Consider the following 12,784-nt stretch of genomic DNA (forward strand, 5'->3'; position numbering starts at 1 on the left):
ATCTTACTCCAGGTATCTCTTGACTTCCTACTTTTGCGTTCCAGTCCCCTCTAATGAAAAGGACATCTTTTTTGGATGTTAATTCTAGAAAGTCTTGTAGGTCTTCATAGAACCATTCAACTTCAGCTTCTTCAGCATTACTAGTTGGGGCATAGACTTGGATTACCATGGTATTGAATGGTTTGCCTTGGAAACAAACAGAGATCATCCTGTCGTTTTTGAGATTGCATCCAAGTACTGCATTTCAGACTCTTTTTGTTGACCATGATGGCTACTCCATTTCTTCTAAGGGATTCTTGCCCACAATAGTAGATATAATGGTCATCTGAGTTAAATTCATACCCATTCCAGTCCATTTTAGTTCACTGATTCCTAAAATGTCGACATTCACTCTTGCCGTCTCCTGTTTGATCACTTCCAGTTTGCCTTGATTCGTGGACCTAACAGTCCAGGTTCCTATGCAATATTGCTCTTTATAGCATTGGACCTTGCTTCCATCACCAGTCCCATTCACAACTGGGTGTTGTTTATGCTTTGGCTCTGTCTCTTCATTCTTTCTGGGGTTATTTTTCCACTGATCTCCAGAAGCATATTGGGTACCTACCAACATGGGGAGTTCATCTTTCAGTGTCAGAATAGAGAAAATGTTTCCCAATGAGAGAAAACTTGAACTCAACATCAGCTGTCTTCAAACAGAAATTAGAGGAAAGAGAGGGTGGGAAGAAAGGGGGAAGGAGGCAGGAGCAGTCACCCAGTCACCCAAAGAAGGGGCAATTACCCATCCCATCTGGGTGAACATTCAGAGGGCTTCCCTCTGGGATCCCTAACAACTTATTTCTAAAACTGAGAAAGAATAATAATAACATTTGCCTTAAAACTGTTTTCCTCTCAGAGTTTTCTGCATGGCAGCCTTCACCTCCTTATTCCTCAAGCTGTAGATCAGGGGGTTCAGCATGGGGATCACTGTGGTGTAGAACACGGAGGCCACGTTCTCCTGGGCCAGGGAACTGGCCGTGGAGGGTTTCAAGTACATGAAGGCAGTTGTTCCATAGAAAATCCCCACAGCTGCAAAGTGGGAGCTGCAGGTGCTGAAGGCTTTGGACCTTCCCTCTGTGGTGCTGATGCGGAGGATACTGGACAGGATGAAGGCATAGGAAATTAGGACTGTTAAGCTGGTGACTATGATGTTGAATCCAGCCAAAAGGAAGACTGTCATCTCAACATGGTAGGTGCTAGAGCATGTTAGCTTCATCATGGGGAGGATTTCACAGAAGTAATAACTTATGAGGCGTTCACAGTAGGACTGTTTCAGCATGAGGCCAGTCTCTATAGTTGAGCCAATGAACCCCATGGCATAAACCCCAACCATCAGCAGGGAGCAGACTTGATGAGACATGATGATGTTGTAAAACAGAGGTCTGCAGATGGCAACATAGCGGTCATAGGCCATCACTGTCAGCATGTAACACTCAGCAATGACAAACACCAGGAAGAAGTAGAGCTGGGCCATGCACCCTGCATAGGAGATGGTGTTCTTCCCTGACACAAAGTTCACCAGCATCTTAGGGGTAATGACAGAGGAGTAGCAGAGATCCACAAAGGACAGGTTGCTGAGGAAATAGTACATGGGAGTGTGGAGCTGAGCATTTAAACAAATCAGTGTTATCACGCCCAGGTTCCCTATCATGGTGACCAAGTAGATCCCAAAGAAGAGGAGTAAGAGTGGGAGCTGGAGCTCTGGTCGCTCTGTCAAACCCTGAAGAATGAACTCTGTCACTGTAGAGTGATTTTCTGTAGCCATTCCCTTCTGGTTGCGGGTCCTGTGGGGATGAGAGAGAAGAACTACCTGAAAGGCTGCTTCTTGCACTGCTTGGTGAAGTTAGTTTTGAGCATCAAGGGCCAGCTAAGTGAATCTGGGATCCTTTGGGATGAATGATCCCTTATGCTGCTGTTTAATTTTGGGAGGAAGACCAGACCCTGAGTATTTCAAAGGTCATAGAGATGAGAAGTAAAATGGGGCAAGATCCAGAACTTTTATCACATTCATGTCTCTGAAATATCCTAGAGTAGTGGGTCTTAAAGTCTAGTCCCTGCTCCAGCATTGCTTGCTCACCTGAAGACATTGGAGATGCAGATTTTCAGGCCTCACCCCAGACCTCCCAAGTCAGGAACTCTGGGATGGGGCCCAGTGATCTGTGTATCACACTGTCTCCAGGTGAGGCTGAGGCAGGTTCAAATCTGAGAAGCTCAATCCTGTAGGTAATAAGTGCTAGCATTCATATTTTGTAGTTGGAGATGTACTTTGCTTCAGAAATGAAATTCCCATGTCGTCAGTGCAAAACCCAAATATTGACTGAATGTGAACATATGATAACCTGTCTCAAACTGATGCAGTTTTAGGTGGATATGGTAGATACAACAGTATCACTGAGTTACAAGTCAATTTCTGCATCTAAAAATGAAGAAATTAGTGATGTCAAGAGCTATGGGAGTTGTAAACATAATGTGGGATAATGCATAGTTAGAAAATTATTTTTTCAAGAAGTCAGTTCCCATAAAAAAATGTGAGTTGTCATTAGGTGTCAAAAATTCTTTCTTAGTTTTTTCCTGGATTTTAGGCTCTAAAGCAATCATTTTCAACTCTGTATAATTATAGTCAACTGGAGCATTTAAAATGTATTGATGGCTGTGTTCGGTCCACAGAGGTTCTCATTTAATCTGTCTGTGGTAAAGCCTTGGTGCTGGTGCTTAGTATTGTCTAGAGCAGGGGTCCCCAACCTCCAGGATCTAATGCCTGATGATCTCAGGTGGAGCTGATGTATTAATAATAGAAATAAAGTGCACAATAAATGCAATGCACTTGAATCATCCCCATACCATCCCCTTCTCTGCCCTGACTCTCATCTGTGGAAAAACTGTCTTTCATGAAACAAGTCCCGGGTGCCAAAATTACTGGGGACTGCTGGTCTAGAGGAAGTAATCAATAGCTATTCTCACTATTGTTGTTGTTTTTATTTTCAGATCATAATATGAAGCCATTCTCTCTTTAACGACCAAGTATTGACATTATAGACATGGATGTAAGAAAACATGGATCATCATTGCAGGATATGATACCTATAGATATCCCTTTCCTCATCTATCTATTTATGTTTTAAGATAAAACCCTAAGTTTGCACTATTTTCATTGCTCATTAAACAGCTACTAACTTTTGTGTGCTGCTGTGCTTAGTTGCTCAGTCATGTCCGACTCTTTGCAATCCACTGGACTGTAGCCTGCCAGGCTTCCTCTGTTCATGGGATTTTTCAGGCAAGAATACTGGAGTGGGTTGCCATTTCCTCCTCTAAGGGATCTTCCAAACCGGGGATGGAACCCGCATCTCTTGTGTCTCGGGCATTGCAGGTTGATTCGTTTCCAGCTGATCCATTGGGGGAAGACCTCCACTGGTGGCTGAGATGGTAAAGAACCTAGCAGTGCAGGCAACACAGGAGACATAGGTTCCATCCTTGGTCAGGAAGATCCCCTGGAGGAGGACATGGCAACCTACTCCAGTATTCTTGCCTGAAAAATCAAAAGGATAGAGGAACGTGGTGGGCTACAGTCCATGGGGATGCAAAGAGTTGGATACGACTGAGTGACTTTCACTTTCAGCTTTTGTGTAATGCTCATCAAAGATCAATCTCAATTCCTCTGAAAGGTTTTGAGTAGAAAGACAAACGTGTTTAGCAAAGAATTTTCATTCCACTTTCATATTGAGAAAACGGAAGTGCCAGACAAGAAGTGACTTTTCAGACACCTCCTAATAACCAAGGACTGGGAACTGAAAGTGCTTTCTTTGATCATAAGCTCTTCCCTTGGCCCAAGCATGTAGCCTTACAATCTGCACACCTATAGCTCTAAGTAATGTTGTGGTTGAACATGCTTTATTCTTGATGTCTTAGATTGTGCACAGCATATAAAAAAGAGGAATGTTGTATTATTTTCCTGTTCTCTAGGAAACAGAAGCTCTAAAAGTTAAATAAGCCACAGATGCAGAACTGGGTCTAAAACCCAGGACTTCTGACTATCAGTCTGCTTTTGTTTTCAGTAAACTATGTTGTTTTGCTGTAGGTTGTCTTGTGTGTAGCACTTTGTTATTATTTAGTAATCTTAATTTATTGAATTTTTGGACACAAATGATAGATTTTACTGTCAATTATATCTGATATATTTTTTAAAGTTACCAAGGCAGTACATCTGCATTGTGCAAAATCAGAAGTACAAATAAGCAAAAATACAGTGCCATTTTCCTGTTCCTTGGAGAATAGCAATAGACTGTCTTTTTACATTTTTTCAATACATACATGTACCTATGTGTGTAAGCACATGTGTATTTAAAAAATGTTGTAACCTACTTTTTTCACTGCAGCACTTTAAAATATGTTGTGTCGTTTGATTCCTGTAATAACAATAATAACTCTGGCAGTAACTATATTTCTTATCTAGGGGTTCAGTTCAGTTCAGTCGCTCAGTCGTTTCCGACGTTTTGCGACCCCATGAATCGCAGCACGCCAGGCCTCCCTGTCCATCACCAACTCCCGGAGTTGACTCAGACTCACGTCCATCGAGTCAGTGATGCCATCCAGTCATCTCATCCTCTGTTGTCCCCTTCTCCTCCTGCCCCCAATCCCTCCCAACACGAAGGTCTTTTCCAATGAGTCAACTCTTCGCATGAGGTGGCCAAAGTACTGGAGTTTCAGCTTTAGCATCATTTCTTCCAAAGAACACCCAAGGCTGATCTCCTTTAAAATGGACTGGTTGGATCTCCTTGCAGTCCAAGGGACCCTCAAGAGTCTTCTCCAACACCACAGTTCAAAAGCATCAATTCTTTGGCACTCAGCCTTCTTCACAGTCCAACTCTCACATCCATACATGACCACTGGAAAAACCAGATCCTTGACTAGACGGACCTTTGTTGGCAAAGTAATGTCTCTGCTTTTGAATATGCTATCTAGGTGGGTCATAACTTTTCTTCCAAGGAGTAAGCATCTTTTAATTTCATGGCTGCAGTCATCATCTGCAGTGATTTTGGAGCCCAGAAAAATAAAGTCTGACACTGTTTCCACTGTTTCCCCATCTATTTCCCATGAAGTGATGGGACCGGATGCCATGATCTTCATTTTCTGAATGTTGAGCTTTAAGCCAAATTTTTCACTCTCCTCTTTCACTTTCATCAAGAGGCTTTTGAGTTCCTCTTCACTTTCTGCCATAAGGGTGGTGTTATCTGCGTATCTGAGGTGATTGATATTTCTCCTGGCAATCTTGATTCCAGCTTGTGCTTCTTCCAGCCCAGCGTTTCTCATGATGTACTCTGCATATAAGTTAAATAAACATGGTGACAATATACAGCCTTGACGTACTCCTTTTCCTATTTGGAACCAGTCTGTTGTTCCATGTCTAGTTCTAACTGTTGCTTCCTGACCTGCATATAGATTTCTCAAGAGGCAGGTCAGGTGCTCTGTTATTCCCATCTCTTTCAGAATTTTCCACAGTTTTTTTGTGATCCAAGAATCTTTAAATCCTAAGGATATGGTGTGAAGACAAGAAAACCTGCATTGAATTTATAAGCTTTACATTTTAAGTTATTGTTTAAATTGTTAACTTCATAATAACTAATGAAGAGAGAGAATTAGAGATAGCTAAGACTTTTGAATATCATTTCCACTTATTATGAAGCAGAAAAAGTTCCTTTAGGTAGCCACAATAGATTAAAATATCTTAACATATTCTCTTCTACTCAATTTCCACCTCTGAAAACAATAAGAAGCATGTTAAGAGATGAAGATAAAAAAAAAAAAGAGATGAAGATAAATACAGAGTTGCAAATAGAATGCATTAGAAACAGGAGCTTATGGAAGAAATATATTTCTTATACAATTGCTGTAAGTCATAATTAAGTACCTGTGCTGAGGAAAAATGGATAAGAGTCCCCTGAAAATTATAGAGGATGCCTTGGTTTCAACAGTTGGGAAGTAAATATCAGAAAATGAGAGGACCATTTGGATTTACATCTAGTCCTAAATTTACTCAAAGGGATCAGCACTGTCATGAAAAATGGGTCCCTCAGCTTAGGAGACTCGGGAGTCTTTTTATATATATAGAGAGAGAAGAAACAAGAAGTGCCATATATATATGTGGGCAGGACTTCTCCTGGGAGGCAGTCACTTCAGAGACTGGAGACCTTAGTAAAGGAGCAATTAGTGTCTTGGTTTGCACCTGTGCTGGGAATTATGTTTTTGTCTCCCAGGTGTGTTAATTTTCCTTCTATTGGGAGGGTCATCTTTCTGCTTGAGAAACTATAGTCTAATGCTTCCTTTCAAACATTAAACATCCCACAACTATATCATCAGCAGCAGCAGTACCAGAACCAACACTGCACCACCACCACAACCACCTCTGTCATTACCGTCATTGCCATTATCAATCACTACCATTAAGCTTGTTACTCATCATTAGTTATTCACCATCAAGCATAATCAATAGGCTTAAAATGTTTGTTTTAAAGGGTTTAATACAGACTCAAGGTTTTTAATAAAACACACTGTATAATTTCAGTAAAGGAATATGAATGTATAAGGAATGCTAAATTTGTCACCCCGTTGCTGCACCTGTAGACCAACAGTGTTCGAATGGCAGGAGTTGAGGTGCATAAATAGGTAGACATAAGATCTCTTCACTCATATATTATCATTCATAACAGAAACATGTTTATAGGAATATGCAGTTGTCAAGAATACATTCAGGAATACATCATTTATGAAAATGTTACTAATGATGATTTTCAAATTAAAATTTTCCTCTTGAGATAATTGTAGATTCTCATGTAGGTCTAGCAATAATATAGAGGGATCCTGTGTACCCTTTATGCAGTTTCCTGCCATGGTAACATTTTCCAAATTATCATATGTGGAATACCGCACATTGCCATAGACAATGCACTGATCTTATTCTGATTTCCTCAGTTTTATTTATAATTGTTTCTTGGTGTGTACATTTACTCCACTGCAAATTTTTACCATGCACAAATTTGAGTATCCACCACCACAGTTCATATAAAAACACATCACCTTCATTTTTTAATTTTAAGATAACTTGGTTTCTTATTATCTTCTAAAGATGATTGGTTGTTTTTTTGTAGTATCTTTATAATCTCACTAATTTAATCATATTTTATGTATTTCGGTCCATTGAAATTATTATCCTTTTGTTGCTCAAAATTTTCAGTCTTTGGCCTGTGGAATTCTTTTCAGTTTGTCTCTTAAGTCTTTTGGACATAGTACAGTTAGTCTCTAATATTAATTACTAGCTGATATGACAATGTTCTGAACTTTTCTCATAAATTTCAGACTAGAAATCAACCATTTCTCCAAGAAACTTGGTTACTTTTAGTCCTGATATGGTATTTCAAGGGCTTTCCAGGTGGCAGAGTGGTAAAGAATACACCTGCAATGCAGGAGATACAAGAGACACAGGTTTGACCTCTGGCTTGGGAAAATCCCCTGGAGGAAGAAAAGGCAAGCCACTCCAGTATTCTTGCCTGGGAAATCCCAGAGGAGCCTGGTGGGCTATAGCCAATGGGGCAGCAGAGTCTGGCACTACTGGGCAAGTGAGCATGCAGGTATGCAATGGTGTTTCAAGGCTACAAATTAGGCGCTAAAGGGGTTCATTGCTTTTGGGTTAGTTATTGTTTATAGGTCTTTCAACAAGAACTCAAAAATTTGTACTGTTTGGTTCTCAATAATTTTTTGAGGATACGTTCTGATATTCATTCTTCAGCAGTTTTCTTAGGTGTGATATTTCTTTTCAATATGTCCTTCAAATATCCATCTCCATCTCTTTCTGTATATCTGTATGTATCTTTATTTAAAACTGGGAAAATTCCTTGTATTATAGTTTTCATTGTTTGTTCTGTCCCTTGCTTTACTTTTCTTCTTTGTGGCTCCTACTCACCAAAGATTAGCTCTCCTTTGCCTGGTATTCACATTTGTTTCTCCCCATAAATTTCTTCATTTCTTTTTTCTTTTTTTTTAATCCCCCCTTTCCACCTTCTGGTTCTCCTAAAGCATCACCTGTTGGGTTTATTGGCTCTTCTATTACTTCTAATTCAGTTTAATTTCCTAAATTATTTTTCCTTTTATTTCTAGTAGTTTCTTGAGCTATTGTACAATTATTGCATTTTTCTGAGTTTTGTTTCTCTTTCACACCTTGTATCATTTTTGAAATGTGTCTTAACTCATTTTTGTAGACTGTAATAATATTCTTTCACTTGTGGGTGTGTGCTATGGACTGAATTGTGTTCTTTCCATAAGCCATCCACCATAAGCAATGAAAAACTGGATGATTGATATATATATATATATATATATATAATAAGTGCTTTCAGACATTGGACAACATTGATGCTGAATTATGACCCGAGACAGAAGAGGAACAAATGATAGGAGCTTTATATTTACCCTATTTGTCTGGGGACACTTTCTAGATCATGGCCCAAAGAAGGTATATGAAAAAAAAGGACAACATTTTTGAAGAGTTGAGAAGAGTGGAGCAAAATGTTGGGAGGTTGAAGTAGATGGAATGGCCAGTAAAGCATAGGCAGCCACAGGGAAAGAAGGACAGAAATGAGTTCTTGTGTCTTTGTCCGAGCTTTGTCTAGGCCATGTGTTTCTAAGACATCTCCATGAAGTTGAGCAAAGAATAAATAACTGGAAACTTTAAGTTAATAATTGATTATCAGAGTTACACAGGTCTGGGAACCCTGAATATTCATTGAAAGGACTGATGCTGAAGCTGAAGATCCAGTAGTTTGGCCACATTATGAGAAGACCCAACACATTGTAAAAGATCTTGATGCTGGGAAAGGTTGAGGGCAGTAGGAGAAGGGGACGACAGAGGATGAGATGGCTGGATGGCATCACCGACTCCATGGACATGAGTTTGAGCAAACTGTGGGAGATAGTGATGGACAGGGAAGCCTGGCATGCTGCAGTCCATGGGGTTGCAAAGAGTCAGACAAGACTTACTAACAATAAGCCAGTAAGGAGATCAACTTTAAAACCTGTAGCAGTCCCTGGAGTGCTCAGAAGTTTTACTTAACATTAGTGCTAAATTTGGAGAAGGCAATGGCACCCCACTCCAGTACTCTTGCCTGGAAAACCCCATGGACGGAGGAGCCTGGTGGGCTGCAGTCCATGGGGTTGCTAAGAGTCAGACATGACTGAGCAACTTCACTTTCACTTTTCACTTTCATGCCTTGGAGAAGGAAATGGCAACCCACTCCAGTGTTCTTGCCTGGAGAATCCCAGGGACAGTGGAGCCTGGTGGGCTGCAGTCCATGGGGTTGCTAAGAGTCAGACATGACTGAGCAACTTCACTTTCACTTTTCACTTTCATGCCTTGGAGAAGGAAATGGCAACCCACTCCAGTGTTCTTGCCTGGAGAATCCCAGGGACAGTGGAGCCTGGTGGGCTGCCATCTCTGGGGTCGCACAGAGTCGGACATGACTGAAGCGACTTAGCAGCAGCAGCAGTGCTAAATTTGTTCTAGAATAAAAGCTGTACTTGATATGTACTAACAAAACTTAAATATTAAGCCTCAGAAACATCAAGACACTCAAGTAGCTTAACTGGCTGCCAAAATAAAGATATTTTAAAGAAATAAAAAACAGTTAAGTCAACAAATCTGCAGCATCATATCAAAAATTATTATATATTCAGATAAACAGGAAAATGTGTAAGAAAAGCAGGAAAAAGAAGTGCTGTTTTCATTTCAGCAGGAAGATGGTGCAGGGGCATAAGATTCAAAAGAGGTTATTCTAACACTGCACCCCAGCCTGGGGTGCCCTCCTCCCCATGAAAAATAAGTAGAGTGGACACTTTGGAATGGCTCTCTCAATTACTCACCTTTTAGTCAGGTTAAAAAGCTGAAAATTCCATATTCCAGATTGCATTGTAGCTACAGTCATGGATGTGAATTTTCTTGTTCAGTTGCTAAGTCATGTCTGATTCTTTGTGACCCCATGGACTGCTGCACACCAGGAGCAAATCTCCTGGAATTTGCTCAAACTCATGTCCATTGAGTCAGTGATGCCATCCAATCACCTCATCCTCTGTCGCCTCCTTCTCCTCCTGCCCTCAATCTTTCCTGGCATCAGGGTCTTTTCCAGTGAGTCAGCTCTTTGCATCAGGTGGCCAAAGTAAATTAGTTCTCACTAATTCAATGTTTTTTGTGTGAAATTTTAAGGGTGGGAGTGAGGAAGATCTCACTTTTTAGTGTATAACAGAATCAACAGGAGATCTATTAAAATATAGATTGCTGGGGCCCACCCCATAATTCTGTAGGTGTGGAGCAGGAACCCCTAATTTGTGTCTCTAACAAATTTCCAGGTGATGTTCAATCCCTGGGTTCAGTTACTCTTTACTGATTTTGTGAGTATGAGGGCCACTTGTCAGGGTGGCATTGATCACAGTGGAAGCTGGAGCTTCTTGATGAGTAGATCACATCTGCTGTGAAGTCACTTTGAGAGGCACCCTCACCCTTTCCGTAGTCATTCAAAAAAAAGTACCAAGTCATTTCCTCTGTTAATGCCATTTCTGCTTGAGAAAACTGGAGTATCCCAGTTTCCCATAATAAACCACTGATATAAACAATAGAATACCAAAACTAGCTAGAAATGACAAGAAGATATCTACACTGTATAAGGTGTTTGCATTATGTCAGGCTGCTGAGTCTAAAACATGTATCGTTGATATTGGTATAAAGCAAGGAGAGTGGGGAGAAACTTTGTCTCATTGCCACTGGATTTGCTGGGTGAGGTTGGCAGTAGATCTCTGAGTTAATTAAGCAGGGCAAGAGGGTTTGCAGCAATGGATAATCTGGGTGACCAACCATCTTGGTTTGTGTGGGACCAAGGGATTTTCCAGGGTGTGGGGCTTCCAGTGCTAAAAGTGGTGAAGTACCAGGCGAACTAGTGTGTTACTCTAGTGTAATCTCCCCTTAGTTCTACCGAAGAAGCTGTCTACAAATAGGAAGAGGCTAGGGCACATGACAAAAGGTGGGGTTCTGAGGAACTGGTTTCAGGGGGCATGTGAAATTGAAACGGCAGGCTTAATAGGCTGTTCAGAAGGCGATGTGCCAGGCTAAAGCAAAAGGAACGTTTGAGAGCCAAGAGTATGAGTCCTGAAGTCACTTAGACCTGGGTTTGCATCTCAGTGTCTTTGTTTACCAGCTGTGTGATCTTGAGAAAGTTACTAAACCAAGTTTCCACTTTCCACGTGACATGGGGAAAACAACAGAACTGAACTGTTGTGAGGTGTAATTGAAATCATGCATGTAAAGCATTTAGAAGAGTTGTATAGCTCAGAGTAAGCCTCCCTAAACATGTTGGCATTATTATTATTGTTACTAAGAAAGTCATAAAGGAATCAAGTACAACTCCTTTGGTAGAGATCGGGAGAAAGGAGTGAGAGAGTGGAGAGGAGGAAGTCTAGATGAGAAATGCTCTGGGCGTCACTTGTTGGTGACTTTCAATTCACCTCTCTGCCTTGTATACTCCCAAGTGCAAAAAGGAGAAATGAAATTGAGTAATACTTTCTACATGCTGCTGCGGCTAAGTCGCTTCAGTCGTGTCTGACTCTGTGTGACCCCATAGACGGCAGCCTACCAGGCTCCTCTCTCCCTGGGATTCTCCAGGCAAGAACACTGGAGTGGGTTGCCATTTCCTTCTCCAATGCAGGAAAGTGAAAAGTGAAAGTGAAGTCGCTCAGTTGTGTCTGACTCTTAGCGACCCCATGGACTGTAGCCCACCAGGCTCCTCCGTCCTTGGGATTTTCCAGGCAAGAGTACTGGAGTGGGGTGCCATTGATTCTCCAGATGACAGCATAGAAGATAACAAAAAAGTGGTTGACTTTGAAACTCAATGATGAAAGTTTAATTTTTATTGAAGTGTGGCTGATTTACAATATTATATTAGTTTCAGATGTACAACAAAGTGATTCAATATTTTTATACTTTATTGCATTTAAAGTTACTGTGAACTAATGGCTATCTTTCCCTGTGCTGTACTATACATCCTTGTTACCTGTTCATTTCACATGTAGCAGTCTGTGTCTTTAATCCCCTACTCTTATCTTGCTTTCCCTTCTCTCCTCTCCCTGGTAGTAATCACTAGTTTGTTCTCTATATCTGTGAGCCTGTGAAAATGTAAAATTTGTGTTAAATTACAATTAAGACAATAGAGTTTACCAAAGGGACAGAAGAAAGAAAATAGATCCCAAATAATAAAAAAAGAACTTGATATCAGCTAGCTTCATATAGATGGAGAAGGCAATGGCACCCCAATCCAGTACTCTTGCCTGGAAAATCCCATGGATGGAGGAGCCTGGTAGGCTGCAGTCCATGGGGTCGCTGAGGGTCGGACATGACTGAGTGACTTCACTTTCACTTTTCACTTTCATGCATTGGAGAAGGAAATGGCAACCCGCTCCAGTGTTCTTGCCTGGAGAATCCCAGGGACAGGTGAGCCTGGTGGGTTGCCATCTATGGGGTCGCACAGAGTCGGACACGACTGAAGCAATTTAGCAGCAGCTTCATATAGAAATGAGAGTAGAGAAAGAGGAGGGGCGAAGGAAGAAGGAAAGAGGCAGGTGCAGTCACCCAGCCATGCAGAGAAGGGAGAGTTTCCCATTCTGGGTGGGTGAGCATTCAGGGGCTTCCCTCTGGGATCCCTAGCAACTTATTTTTAAA

The 12,784-nt window shown here is 41.1% G+C and overlaps 1 protein-coding gene across 1 annotated transcript; it reads right to left on the bottom strand.

The window, feature by feature from the left end:
• Positions 1-871: 871 nt before the first annotated feature.
• Positions 872-1,816, bottom strand: LOC147342285 (olfactory receptor 8A1-like). The gene has a single exon (XM_086385462.1). It carries the CDS (start codon positions 1,799-1,801, stop codon positions 872-874), a length of 930 nt encoding a protein of 309 aa, XP_086241588.1. The 5' UTR covers positions 1,802-1,816.
• Between the last annotated feature and the right edge of the window lie 10,968 nt (positions 1,817-12,784).

Source organism: Bos grunniens, chromosome 29, assembly GCF_055505025.1.
Source record: "Bos grunniens cultivar Pamir isolate PY7600 chromosome 29, Bosgru_T2T1.0, whole genome shotgun sequence".
Taxonomy (NCBI): domain Eukaryota; kingdom Metazoa; phylum Chordata; class Mammalia; order Artiodactyla; family Bovidae; genus Bos; species Bos grunniens.

Coding starts and splice junctions, on each gene's coding strand:
- LOC147342285 (XM_086385462.1), bottom strand. CDS start 1,801: ATGGCTACAGAAAATCACTCTACAGTGACAGAGTTCATTCTTCAGGGT.